The 15,160-nt window shown below is 45.3% G+C and overlaps 1 protein-coding gene across 1 annotated transcript in view; it reads left to right on the top strand.

Annotated features, from left to right (window-relative positions):
• Window positions 1-7,412: 7,412 nt before the first annotated feature.
• ITM2B (integral membrane protein 2B) overlaps window positions 7,413-15,160 on the top strand; it is a 31,658-nt gene continuing 23,910 nt past the window's right edge. The window contains exon 1 of the mRNA XM_034758494.1: window positions 7,413-7,718. Coding sequence (XP_034614385.1) covers window positions 7,620-7,718 — 99 coding nt within the window. The 5' untranslated portion in view covers window positions 7,413-7,619. The remainder of the gene's footprint in view (window positions 7,719-15,160) is intronic.

The raw sequence follows: 15,160 nt of genomic DNA on the forward strand, positions 1-15,160 counted from the left end.
GTTTCCAGACATTTACAATCTTTATACTGTATTTGCTGTTTATATATACTAAGTTTGCCTTTTTAGACTATTTTTTAAAACAGCCTCCCGTTTAATACTAGGCACAACATTATTTAGATGTTTAAATGTTGTGTACTCAGTTATTAGTGAATGTAAAGACTGAAGTAAGACAGAATGGCTGGTTTGCAGGCCAGGCATGTACAGCAATGGCCTCTTGTCAATCAGCTTAGCGAGGCACACCCATTACCTCGGGATTAGTCATTTTATCTGACAAATTTGCATCATCCTGTACTTCCTCTAAGTAAAGCTGGGTGTTTCTTGGCATGTAAGTTTTCCTGTTTTTTTTTAGTGCAGACTGGGAACTGCTTTTTCAGCACAGTGGCAGTGGATGGTACAGAGATCACTTTCTGGTACAAAACAAGAGCTTATTGGCTTTTGGCCTGGCATGGGGTGAGGTATGTTTCCAGAGCATTTAAGGTCCATCCTGCACCACTGAAGTCAATGGGAGCAGGGCTGGCCAGAGGATTCAGGGGGCCTGGGGCAAAGCAATTTTGGGGGCCCTTTCCATAAAAAAAAGTTGCAATACTATAGTAACATGTATTTGGAAATGTAAAAAATAATTTGAAAATACATGAAATACATTATTTAAAAACATTAAATACTTTAATGGTATGTATACATTTGCAATTACATAATGGGCTGTCACCGGGTGATGGTGATGGTTGGTGCCAATGGGCTGTCGCTGCCTGGGGGTGGCACTGCTGTTGCCCAGGGCTGGGTGGGCAGCTGGGCTCTGGGTTGGGGGGTGCCCGGCTCACAGGGGCTGGGCTCAGAGCTGGGGGTCAGGGCTGTGGGGGATGGAATCAGGGGGTGCCCGGCTCACAGGGGCTGGGCTCGGAGCTGGGGGTCAGGGCTGTGTGGGGGTGGGGTCGGAGCTGAGGGTCAGAGCTGTGTGGGGGGGTTGGGTCAGGGGGGTGCCCAGCTCAGAGGGGTTTACCATGCTGCTTACTCCCGCCTCCCCTCTCTCCCGGAGCCTCAGCGCACCGCGTCCAGGAGCGGCCCTGGACAGCGCTGCAGCGGCATGGCTCCACGGGACCTGAGCTCCCGCCACTCGGCCCGGAGTTCGGAGCCCCGCCCCCTTACCACGTGGCTCTGAGCGGGAGGAGCTCAGGCCATGCTGCTGCAGCGCTGTCCAGAGCCGCTCCTGGATGCGGCGCGCTGAGGCGATGGGGGAAGGCGGAGGCGGGGGGGAGCCTCCGACATTCTCCTGGGGGCCCCGGGGCCTGGGGCAAATCGCCCCACTTGCCCCTACCCCCCCACCGGCGGCCCTGAATGGGAGTTGCATCACTGACTAGACCCAATCCAGAACCAAGGCCACAGGCAGGAGGTGAGACTGCATCCTTCACCTTGCAGTCACCACTAGAGGTATCTGGGATGTTCCTGAGACTGGCACTGATCCAACTGTTTTCTCTCCAGCTTCCTGACAGACTGTCTTTGTTTTTTCTTTCATGAAATTTCTTTTTCCTTGGTGCAGTGTCCGAGCCTGTCTTGAAGGTGTTTGGCCGTCACTTTTCTACAGCATTGTTATTTTATCATTTGCTGGTGTCTTGCAGTGCCCAGTAATGCCCGCTATCTGAGAAGGAGGCAGCCACATAATGCTAATTTGGGTACTAAGCAGCTGCTAGCAGGGGAATTAACCCTCAAAACAGGATTCTGTTGCTATGTAAGCAAGGTTGCATGGGCCAGCAGTTATGGAGCCTATTTAAATAGGATAGAGTTCTTAATGCTTTCTACTGTGTAACTAATTCAGCTTTGCAAAGTTTATCCTAAAAAACAATAGTTGCTAGGTAGAGTAGGAATTAAGGCTTCAAGCTAGAAAGGTCAGTTCACTGTCTCTCTGCCACATACTGCTAAGCACAGAAGAACTCGGAGGAGTGTGAAACAAAGGCTTTAAAAAAGAATTTGACATTTAAAATTTAACAAATTTGCTATTTAGGAATTTCATTCCTGACATCATGATGCCTTCTCAACTGGCCTAGAACTCTGGGTTCTCTCACCCTGACTAGAATGCTATGTAAGATCTGCATAAGACAGTGCCTAGAGGCCTCTACTGTTACACATACAACGAAAAAGACAGCCCCTGCCCCAAAGAGCTTACAGTGTAAATATAAGATGAGAGAGAACAGATGGCTACAATGAACAAATGGGGGAGCACAAGGTAACAGTGAGGATATTCTGATTAGTGAAATGAGCCATGGTCACAGCACACCAGCTGCCTAGCCATTACTGAGTGTTGTGTAGGCATTACATCACAAGCAGGGATTTGAAGGAGGCTTTGTGGATTTTCACAGAGATATCCTCCGATGTATAAGGGTCAGCATATCAGAAAGAGGGAAGATGTTTATAAGGAAGTTGGACTAGTGGATGATAAAGGCTGGAAGCACTGGCAGAGCAGAGGTCAAGGCCAACAGCTTTATACCATATAATGCTGTGAAGTCACGTCATTTGTATTTGATGTGGTGGAAAAGGGAGAGCCAGTGGAAGATTGCAAAGAAATAGGCAGTTTCCAGGGTTGATGCAAGAAGCCTAGAAGATGACCTTTGCAGTAACTAAAGACAAGTCAAAAATGACATCCATATGGCAGGGATGATTATGGTGTTTTCCATACCCTGTTTCCCCGAAAATAAGACATCCTCCGAAAATAAGGCCTACTTACAGTTTTGCCTCTCGTTGTAATATAAGGCATCCCCCCGATAATAAGACCTCCCCGATAATAAGGCATCCACCGATAATAAGGCATTTTTCATTTCTGAAAAATAAGACATCCCCTGAAAATAAGACCTAGCGCATCTTTGGGAGCAAAAATTAATATAAGACACTGTCTTATTTTCGGGGAAACAGGGTAGTAACTGAAGAGTTTGAGGGAAAAGAGAAAAATCCCTCCAAGTTATTCCCTCTTCTGAGGGTTCTCTTCCATTTACCATTGTTGTACTGAGAGTTGGACAATCACAACCATCTCTTTCAAGCTGCTGGGCATGACAGCCACCTTCTGTGTGTGTCAGAGAGAAGCAGCAGAACACCAGGGATGGCAGATGGAAGCCAAGACACAGCTAGAGATGCACCTGTAGAGTAGAATCATAGAATATCAGGGTTGGAAGGATCCTCAGGATGTCATCTAGTCCAACATCCTGCTCAAAGCAGGACCAATCCCCAGACAGATTTTTGCCCCAGATGCCTAAATGGGCCCCTCAAGGATTGAGCTCACAACCCTGGGTTTAGCAGGCCAGACCACTGAGCTATCCCTCCCCCCAGCAGTAACCCTGAGAAAAGTTGAGAGAGAACTTTTGGGTAAAGCTCTGGCTAGAAAGAGGCTCGGGACGGGACAAAGAAACTATTGCCTACAGTTTGAGTCCTACTGTGTTTAAAGAAACAGGACTTTGTGTACATTCTTTGTAAATAAACAGGATTGCATCAAAGAAATACTTGACTCCATCATTAATTTCTTCTCCTAATGGAAACAACCAGCAAGACCCCAAAATTTGGCTAATCACTTGGCTCAAAAAGGGCAACACTATAAAAGTAAGCGTGAAAACGTGTCTATGACAAGTCTATATAATTTATTTTTGTATGTGTTTTTTCAAGAGGTTGACAAGGAATACTTGACTTTGAAGGGTAAAGGTGTGTTAGATGTAGGGGAGCAAGATTTTCTTTGCTTTTGATTGTATTAAAATTGTCAATGCCTGATTGCTTTTCATGACTACTCCTTAACTGCAAAAATGACCCATCAGTTGAGAAACACTGATCTAGAGCACCCAGACTAAACCTTGAGACTAATAAAATCACTCACTGAGTTAGGGGAAGTTTTGTCTAAAAAGAACTTTGGTCACACAGGAGAACTGTAACCTTTGAAATGTTTTATTTTTGGACCCTGATTCTGCATTAAGAACTGCATGGGCAGACCCCTGCACCTGCGTAGAGCCCCAAAGGAGAAGGAACGTGGTCCATCAATGTGCAGGATTGGGGCTTTAGTTTTCGCTTATGGAAGCATACTCTAGTTATGGCCCTTCATACTGTAGCTTAGAATAGCCTTACTATAGTATTTCATGGCATTAATGTGGAATATTGTAATGGTTTTTATGATTATTGCCACTTGAGCGAAGCAAAATTTTCATAATGAAATTAGGTAATACTTATCTGGTTCCATTACAGACTCAACTCAGGTTTTCTGAAACATCTGCAAATCTTTCAGTGAACATTAGCTGTTTCAAATGGGCCCAGAGCATGTTTTGAGCAAGCCTGGGGCAAGTAATGGTTTTAGGTGTCTTCTTCTTAGCCTATGCACAACATGCCTCAGGTGGCACATGCCCAAGATTCACCACCAAATTAGGTGCGAACCATGTGAACGGTTGTTTTATCCTGAAAGGATTAAAGAAGTTTTAAGCAGAGTTTTGCTTTGAGGTCTTTACTTCATTGGAAGAAAGATACCATCTATGCAAACAAAGTAAACTCCACTCATGTGAGTCACCAAAATGAGTGCTGCTCACAGTAGATTATGAAGATAAATTCAAAATATGATTGCGTGTTCCACTGGGTTCCTCAAACTTGGCACTTCTTAGTAGGGTGTGAACATGCTAAGTTCTGCTAAGTTTCTTGGATTTGGCTCCTTGGCTGGAGAAAAAAAAGTGATGGTATCTCCTAAATGTCACCTGCTTGTGGCACCAAAATGAGAACTTACTCACAGTAACTTGTGCACATCTATAACCTTTCCTCTCATTTCTTACAGGAGCAATGACAGTTGTTAGCACTGTTGATTTTTAAATTATCATTACTTGGCACCTGAGTTACCACTTTACCAGTGATGTAACAAGACCGAGAGTGCCCTGGTGCAAGAACAGGATAGAGGCCTCCTTCCTGATTCCGAAAACTAAAATTTTGCTTACCTTACAGAGTAAAGAGATTAATTCTGATCGCTTACCTTACAGAGTAAAGAGATTAATTCTGATCAAGGGCTGCTCAACAAAGTACTCCTGTCCCACACATACCCCGTCCCACACAGACCCCAGAATGCCCCTCTTCCCCCCACATAGACCCCTAGCAACTCTTAACCAGCCCCCACACATCCCAGCAGCCCTGACATACATCCTGATCACCTCAGCCCCACCAGCCACAGCCCCAATATCAACCAATATCCTGGCTCCTAATCTACCCCACTGCCCCCCAACATCTCTTATTCTCCCCACAACTCACTCCATGACTCCCAAACATCCTCCAATCGTCCCCAACCCCTCATCCCACAGCTTCCAACACTCCCATTCACCCCCAGCCCCTCAACTGCTGCTCCCAGGACCTTCCTGGCCATTCACTAGTGCCCCCTGGCTCAGCCCGCCAGTCCCATCCTGGACTAGGGTAGCTCCTCCTGATTCCAGCCACCGAATGACTCCATTTGCTCCCATCACCCACCCCACACTCACACTGCACAAGCCAAATGTGAGTGATGAGTTACATTGCAACCTGGTACATGGGTTCACAGTACCACTCTGGTTTTGGCCCATGATCCTGCATGCCAAGCTGCAACACCATTCACACAACTTTGGCCCAGCTGCCATGATGGAGGGGTGACTGGGCCAAACTTGAGTTATGCTGCAACCCCTCCACACATGGTCACAAGACAACTGAAATTTGGCCAAATGGATGGGCAGCAGGGCTAAATTTAAATGAGTGGTGTTGGGACCTCATATGCCACTTGAAGTGCTAGAGCACTGCTCCATCTGGTTGATCCCCGAGAAGCTTGTGGGCCCTAGCGTGACAGCACCATAGTTCTGTAACTATATCACCACACCTCAGTGAGATGAATGGGGCAGTTCACACCCCTCAGAGCTATTGTTGCAGGCTCTCTGCAGACCCATTTCCACATGGTTTACAGTTTTACACTCACATTTTTGAGGTTTTCTTCCCATCCGTGACACCTAGAGGCTTACCTTTACTCTTAATTCTTTTTTATGAGAGCTGAGATTCTGGAAACTAAAATAATAGTTTTCGATTGCTATCAGTACAATGCAGGGGCCTGTACCATGTATTTCTGAGCTCTGATCCCATGGGCATTTACTTCTTAGGAGTTGCTGGAGAGGATGGTAAGTTAGTGCATAAACTGACTCATCTCTGTTACAGCACCTAAACCAGTGGTTCCCAAACTTTAACAACCTGTGAACCCCTTTCACTAAAATGTCAAGTCTCGTGAACCCCCTCCTAAAAATGAATATTTCCAGGGATTTTCTTCTTTACCGGAGTATAAATTATAAAAGCAGTGATCTTGGAAATGTAAACTTTGTTTTTATGACATGCTTATTACACAGTATTTATTATTAATTATTATTTCATTAAAGTATTACTATTACATTATGAAAAAGGCAACACTTTTCCAAGATCTCACTTTCGTAGCTCGTATCACTTTGAATAAGCCTGTTATAAGACAAGGCTCCTATGTTTCATCAAAGAGTATCAGATGTGAAACAGCATGAAGGTATTTAAGAAGCCAACTCAGAGTTCCTCCTACACAAGCATTCAGGTCTTGAGCAGTGCAGGCAAACAATGCACATTACAACAAAGCTTAAACTTGCTCTTCATAATTTAAAAACAATACTAGCTGCCTTTTTAATTTTCAAAACAGCAAAAAATATCCACCTCCCTTTCCATTTTTTATAAGGAGTTTTGAAGTTTCAATCTCCTCAGTGTGATAGAGATGCTTGCTTTGATCTGCTTAGCTCTTAGAAGTCCAGGGGCTCGAGGGTGCCTAGCTCTGGCTGCCATTAGGGATTTTTTTCCCGAGAACCCCTTGTAACATTTTGTGAACCACTGACCTAAACTGACCCATTATTTATCTGTATCACAGTTGTGTCTAGAGACTTTGACCAACCCAGGCACTACACATAGTAACTGAGTAACTGGACAGTCTCTGCCATAGAGTCTAAGGGCTGGATCCTGTAAACACATCTGCGTCGTAGCCCCCCCTTCCCGACTTAAACGGGCTTTGTGCAGACTCGAGGGGCCCCCTGCCCTGCAGATCCATGGCCTAAAAGACGAGATGTAACAAGTGGATGGGGTGAGGGGGGAGAGACAGCAATAAAGCAGCCGAGCTGGGTGTCCGGCGGTAGCAGGAATCCCACTCAGCGCCCCTGAAGCGGGATTTGCTCTATGTGACCCTGCAAACCCGGAGGAAGGTTCCCGGCCCCGTGCAGGGCTGGCAGATCTGGGAGAGCCGAGGCGGAGGCGCCCCGCTGAGCGTGCCCGCACTTTGGGGCCAGGGCCCGGCAGCAAAGGACACCGCTGCGCCCCGGCACAGGCAGTCCCGCCCCCCCCGCGGCTGCTGCCGGGCCCAGCCTGCCCCGTCCTCCCCGCCAGGCCCCGCCTCCTTTCTCCGCCCCCACGGGAGGCTCCGGCAGTGCCCCGCACCTCAGCGCTCGGACTGGACTGCGAGGGGAGCTGGTCCCAGCCTGAAGCGCAGCAGCCCTGAGCCAGCCCCGGGCCTTAAACCCCTTTAACCCGCCGCCGCCCAGGCTCGCTCGCTCTCCCCTCCCCCCGGTCTTGTCCCTGCAGCAGCTCGGGCCGCCGACGCCGCCGCCATGGTGAAAGTGTCGTTTAACTCCGCCTTGGCGCAGAAGGAGGCAGCCAAGAAGGACGAGGAGAACAGCCAGGTGCTCATCCTGGGCCCGGACCCCAAGGTGAGCCGCGGGGCGGGGGAAGCCGCGGCCTGCTCCAGCTGCACGGCTGGGGGGGGGGGGGGATCAATAATCACCTTGGGGGGGGCGGGGGGGGGGGGGCAAGTGGCTTTGTCGGGCGCGGGGGGGGGGAGATTAGCTAAAGCCCCATTGGGAGCTGGAAGTGAGAGCGAGCGGGGGGTGTTGAACGGGAGCTTTGCAGCCTGGGCTCCTTGCAAACAAATCCGCCTCTGACTTATTGATGGGAGACGAGAGGCCTCCTGGGGAAAGACAACTAAGGTGACTGCTAACAATCCATGTCCAAATGCAGGGCGGCAGAGCGAGGGGAGCAGCAGGCGCTGCAAAGCTGGGGCCAGTGAGCCCCTTGCCAAATCAGGCTTCTAAAATGGCTGACGTGAGAACAAGCTTTACAGCTCTGTTTCCCTGTACTTTGGGTTTTTTGTAGCCCGACAGCGCTTGGATTACGGCCAACTTGGCTTTTTTATGCTGCGTTCTTCTCCTTTTGTGGTGGCCAGTCCGGATCCGTCGTTCAAGTTCGCTAGAGGGACAGCAAAAGGGCTGCTGGTTTCTTATTTAGGAACAGCATAGTTAGCCCTAGGAAAAGATGTATTAGATTGAGTCCGTCCCTCTGCAAATGCAGCATATACTAGTTTACGGATAGAGAACGAATCTGATATTAAACTACATTTGATCGTAGCCAAATGTCTCTTCTGCAATAGGGCAAAAGTAACAAGGTTAGAGTGTCCTGTGTGTGTTTGATCAGTTACAAAATATTAACAGCTTGTATGGAAAAAGCACAAAGTTAGTGTCCAGCAAGACACAGGATGAGACATTAATCCACCAGATGACAATCAAATGAACTGTGTTGGAGTGCTTTGATACATTTGGGAAATTGCTTTAAGTATTCCTTTTTTATGATGGTGGAACTGTTATTGGAAATCTGATTACATTTCTGCTGTATCATAATTTCAAAGGTAGAGTTTAGTTTGCATCCGAAGAAGTGAGGTTTTTACTCACGAAAGCTCATGCCCAAATAAATCTGTTAGTCTTTAAGGTGCCACCAGACTCCTTGTTGTAAAGGTAGAGTTTGTGTCTGTCTGGGCTGAAACTTTGCACGTTTAAAAAACCCCACAAAAACTAAAACTGAGAGACATTTAAAATTGCGCGTTGCACGTAATCATAAACATCTTTCAGTTTTCATATGCTTTCATAATCTTTTATGTGTCGCACATCCAAATTGTGTAGTTGGGTCTGTTGGACATATACTGTTTGTCAGTTTTCTAAACCTATAGCTGTTTTAAGAAAATATTTGGGGTACAAATTAAAGGCCAGTCTTTCTCAGGCAAAACTTTTGAGGTGAAACCTTACCCTATTGAAGTCAATGGGAGTTTTCATGTCGACTTGAATGGGACCAAGAGTTCATTCCTGTAGAGTTTAGTAGTTTCAACTGAATAAGGTACAGGATTAGAAATTATGTTTGCTCTGTTTATTACTGTTTTGCTTGTCTGGAAACAGAAACGTCAAACATTTACTAGACAGATTAAAAGGTTGTCTAGTTTCACTGTAGCTACTTATTAAGTTCCTCTGGATCCTCGGCTTGTTACCAGATGTACTGGCCAAAACTTGCCTGACCAGAGCTTAAAAAACAGCTTTAAAATAAAATGTACAGGCAATAATTCCAGCAGCAAATGAGCATTCTTCAGGGATGGTGAGGCTTTGAATCTGTCCTGGACACACTTCTGTTAGTTGTCAGAACTGGTCCCAAGGAATTCTCCTGAAATGGCCTTTTCAAGCAGAAGTAAAAGAAATTCTAAGTAAAGATACTTATCTGAGGTTTTGGGAGAGGAAGTTGCCCAACACCCACTAGTGGACTTGTCAATATTGAGATGCTGTTTTGTAACTGAACTCTCAAAGGGTCTAAGAACCACCACAAATCTTCCTTCCACTTTCACTTTTTCAACCTTGTCATCTTTACTATAAACACAGCAACATACGCATTAAAACATTACCAACTCAGACCATACCAAAACAAAAAACTATACTGCACACACAATTCTCTCTGGGGAGAGGATGAGAGAGAGAATAAATCACACATGACAGATGTTAGTCACATTGTTTAATGCAGTGCTGGAAGGCGCTTAGTTACTAAGGAGATGAGGGTGTTATGAGAACATGTATATTAAGCCAGTATTTCATAACGTATTGAGCTTATATTGCAGGATAACAATAGGTCTAGAACCCAAGTACAGACCTAAAATATACGCTGCTGTAATTTTTTTTATTTTATTTATTTATTTTTGAAAAAGTCCTGGGAGACATTCTATTCTCAGGTTTAAAGAAAAAATAAGGAAAGGGAAAGTGGAAGAAGATTGGCAGAGGTAAGCATATGTAATTGCATGGTCAGCATTTACCCCAGACTCCAAGGAGAGGTGATAGCAAACCAGATGATCTTCATGTACAAAGGTAGATCGCTGGTATGACCAAAAGGGACAGAAGCTGAAGCCAGGGGGGAGTGGTACTACACAAAGGTGGCATAAAACTCCCTTTGCATTGCCTTGCTCTGCTGCATGCCATCTTCATCACATTGTACTGGAGCAGCTCTCTACCTCTGCTGTATTTTATTGCAAGATCACCCTGGAGGTAATCCTCCCTGGGCTGGTTAGACAGGGTTTGCAGCCAAAGTATGCTGGCGATGTGGCACGGAACAGCCAAGGCACACCTGAGGACCTAGCCAATAATCTCTGAAGAAGGGAATGATGAGAAATGTGGTGGCAGAGGGGAGAGAGATATTTTAAATAAATATTTATGCTAACTTTTTATTGAACTTCTCTTACAGTGTAACTTCCCCATAGTGTAATGCTTTTACAATAATGTGTTTGAACTGGTTACATCAATAAATAAAGAATTTTTTTCACAAGTTAGAAGTACTAATCTCTGTGTTTGCATAGTTATCTATCAAGATATTATTTTGGAATTGCAAAAATGACTCCCTACTTACAGTTGCTGAAGGCATTCCATTTGGAACCTCTGATTTAAGTTTTATGGAGATGCCTGAAACCTTCTGATATTTGACAGAGCTTGCTCAGTAGAATAAGTCCCCACTAAAGGGTTCTGGGTCCTCAGCAAACTTCAAAGGCTGTTGGTCAATTCCTTCAATACCAGACATCAACCTGGCTTCTTCAAGGCTGTAGGTCTTCATAACTTCACCACATAAAGCCATATTTGATGAAGTCACACCTTGGTGGGTGATAGCCAGTTTTTGGTTAGCTTAGATTTGGATAATCATGTCTTTAATCTTAGACCACTGTACTTGTAAGATTACAGATAAAGGTGTGTTGACATTGTATACTATGTTATGGTGCTTGTTTTGGTGTCAGGAAAACTAAATTTACTCATTTTAAATATATAGGGAAGTTTATGTAGCTGCTTTTTATTCTGCAGAGATTTCCTTCTTTTCCCTGGTAGTATCATTTTTTGGTGGAGGCCTAGCAACTCTATCCCTGTCGGCAAAAGTTTTCTCTGTGGGGACTCTTTTGACCTCTCTCCAAAGCGAGGGAGAAGCTGCCAACTTTCCCCTGACAATGTAGATGGCTAAACTGGACAGCTTGTGCCTGCCTCAGGAGTATGATAGATTTGCCTGCTGTGTATTTTAGGGTGCCAGTACTAAAGAAACATAGGAAAGAGAATTGGAGCAGGCTGACTTCCCTCTTCCTCTCCCACTGTTTTGGTGGGGGTGTTACTGAACTTGTCCCAGACCTCAAAAGAAAATAACTAACCTTCTAGTTCAGGTCCAAAGGATGTGCAAATGTCTCTTGCTTCCTTATTTGGCCATACAGATTCATCTGTCCTCAAAATGAGTGCAGGAGGGAGAGGCAAGGATGTTGACTTTTACATAACAAAGTTTTTCTGCATGAGGAATCTTAGATTTATTTTAACTTTGAGATTCTTGGGAAAGGGAGTAAAGGAAAATGAGTGGCTAGTTGCCACCCTTTGAGGTAAATTCTTGCATGGTCATCTATACTACTGATTAAATAATATACCTCCTTAAAAACAACATCATGATGGTCTTTGCACAATTGCCTCTAAAGCTCCTTTGAGGATGTTGCCAACAATTGAGTGAACAACACACACAAAGTAATTACAAATTAAAAGAAAAAAAAAAACATGTTTCACTGGAACTCTACCAAAAACAATTGCTGTTAATGGTATAGCTTGGAAACTTGGGATTCATTTCTTGAACTTTCTGACCTTGAGCTGGGAACATTGGTTGCAAATCTTTCTTCAAGCAGTAGAAATGAACATATTGGAGCAGAGGAGCTCTTGGAAATGGTCCATATCTTACTTCCTTTTGTGTTTCTCTCGTTTTAAATCTCTTCCTGACTTGAATGGTAAATATGAAACTTTGCTATGGTGAAATACTGTTTCCCTCATTTCCAGTACACTGATATTATATTTTAAACAAGATATTTGTACCACACTACCACAATAACTACCTTGGCAGTTGTTTGTCTCACCAGCCACAAAATAATGTTGATGTCCATGAATGCCATTTCAGGTTAAATCAATTCAGTACATGGAAGGGAGGATACATGGGCAGACAGAAAATTGTTTTACATAGACTATTTCTAACTATCTTCTCTGTTGTCAGATTAACAAACTGATACTTGGGTAAATTTTTTTTAAATGTATCTGGAGAACTGTTTTTTGCATAAAATTATGTCACATAAATAGTGTTCCCATAAGTAGATATGCCCTTACACTATACAGTGCTTAGAAAAATAACATGCATTGTACTATAATGTGCCATTACAGGTGATGACATAAAATTATTTTGAAATGCATGTTTCTACAAAATTTCACATATGTTCTATCACAGAGGTTTCAACCTGTGGTCCGTAGACCCCTGAGGATCCGCAGACTGTCTTAAGATTACCAAAGGGGTCTGCACCTCCATTTGAAATTTTTTAGGGATCTGAAAATTAAAAAAAGGTTGAAAACCACCGATCTATCACATCCCTAAGTACACTTTTTGATGTGTATATATATTTTCCTAATAAGGTCTAAAGAACTTGGCTTCAATGTAAACATTATATAACTATTTAATGTATTCTGTACATAGTAGAGCTGTTCAAAACCTGCAGTTGCTGTTCTGTGGGAAATTCTAACACTTGAAACTTTTGTTTTTGTTTTGAATCAGAGTGAAAAGCTGAAATTTCCTGCAAAACAATAGTTCTAGAAAACTTCAGTTTGAAACTATCAAATCATATCATTTTGATAATGTCAAAGCATAAATATACATATTAATTATAATTTATGTTAAATAGAGTATAATGAAATTACTAGTTTAATATATAAAAGTTAAAACAAAAATGAAATTGAAACTTTTACTGTGTCAGTTTGAAACATTTTTTACTGTATTGAAATTAGAGAGTCAAAATGATTTGTTTTGACTTTTCCTGTTGAAAAAAAAATCTTCAAAATTGACATGTTCCTGTGAAACGTTGATTACTCTGGAAATTTAATAAAGTAGCATTAATGGTATACTTGCAGGCTCTGTATATAATTGATGTATAGTAGACAAACACTCCAGACACTTAAATGTGTACAAAACCACTTTCTCTCCATGTTTCTCAGCAGTTTTATGTAGTAATTTTTTGCATTGCTAAGACTAATTTTTACATAAATATGTATTACAGTGTACTTGCAAGAACATTATGAAGTATTGTAATTAAAAACTAAACTACAATTGATAGAATAAATGCTGAAGTAATTCAGTGATGCATTACCTTTTGATATAATTTTTTCCCCACTTGATGACTGGCAAAATTCTGTACATTGCATTGGATTACCCAGTCACAGGTGTAAATTAATAATACAGGGACTCCTCACTTAAAGTCATCCTCGTTAACCTTGTTTCGATGTTAAGTTGCTGATCAATTAGGGAACATGCTCGTTTAAAGTTCTGAAATGCTCCCTTCTAACATCCTCCGTTTGGCAGCTGCCTGTTTTGTCCACTGCTTGCAGGAAGAGCAGCCCCTTGCAGCTAGCTGGTGGGTGGTTGGAACCAGCGTGGAGCAGCAGCCCCTCCTATCAGCTCCCCACTCCCCTAAGTTCCCTGTGCAGATGTCCCTCCCCTCACTGTCATGTGCTGCTCCTGCCCTCTGCCTTGGAGCTGCTCCCAGAGGCTCCTGCTTGCTGTATGGGGGGAGGGGTGAAAAGGGGGGCTAATATCAGCGTATCTCCCCCTCCCCCCTGCTCCTGCATCCTGCTTACCTCATCTTCCATAGAGCAGGGGGGACACAAGACCAACGGAGGGAGCTTCTAGGCCAGGCCTGCACAACTTGTAAAGCGGCGAGGGCCATATTACTCCAAAGAAAACAGCTGAGGGTCGAAACCCCCCAAGTGCTGCCAACCCCCCCCCAAAACACAACCCCCCCCAGCGCCGCCTGCCTGCCCCACGGAAACGACCCCCAGCACCGCCGAAACACCTCCCTCCCCCCCCCCGCACCACCTGACCCGTGGAAACAAACCCTCCTTCTCCAGCGCCACCCCACCGGAACAGCAGTATTGAACCTCGGTAATTTGTTATAGCGGGCCCTTAAGGTAGTATAATTAAGGGAAAAGAAAAATGTCTTTTTGCTAGAAGTAGAATAAGATCTTCCCCCCACTTTGTAATCAATTGCCCTGTTGAATGAATGAAAGATGTGAATGAGGAAGACGTGGAAGTCAGGCACCTCCAGACAGCTGCAACCCTTGGAGAGGGCAGGGCTGGCTCTAGGATTTTTGTCACCCCAAGCAAAAAAAAATTTTGGCCGCTCCCCCTTTTTTTTCATGCCCCTCTGGCCCTGGCCCTGCCCCAACTCCACCCCTTTCGAACTCCTTCCCCAAATCCCCAGCCCTGCCTCCTCCCGCGGCGTGCTGCGTTTCCCCCCCCCCATTGCTTCCTGCGGGCCCCCCACGACCTCCCGCCCTAGCTCACCTCTGCTTTGCCTGCTCCCCCGGGCGTGCCGCCACTCCGCTTCTCCCTCCTCCCTCTCGGGCGAGGGAGGGCAGAGAAGCGGAGCAGCAGCGCGTTCAGGGGAGCAGACGGAGCAAAGGTGAGCTAGGGTGGCAGGGTGCAGGAAGTAACGGGGGGGTAGAGGAATCGCTCCCCGCTCCAGCTCACCTCCGCTCCACCACCACCGCCTCCCCTGAGCGCATGCCGCTCGGCTTCTCCTTCTCCCTCCCCCCCCCCCCCAGCCTTGCCGCACAAAACAGCGGTTTCATGCGCGGCAAGCCTGGGAGGGAGGGGGAGAAGTGGAGCGGCGGCGGCAGCTCGCTCAGGGGAGCAGGCGGAGGTGGAGCGGAGGCAAGCTGGGATGGCAAGCTGGGGTGGCGGGGGCACCGGAGTCGGCGCCTATGATGGCCAGCACCAGAATGCCACCCATAGAAATGTGCCGCCCGAA

Source organism: Trachemys scripta, chromosome 1 (genome assembly GCF_013100865.1).
Source record: "Trachemys scripta elegans isolate TJP31775 chromosome 1, CAS_Tse_1.0, whole genome shotgun sequence".
In the NCBI taxonomy this organism is placed as follows: domain Eukaryota; kingdom Metazoa; phylum Chordata; order Testudines; family Emydidae; genus Trachemys; species Trachemys scripta.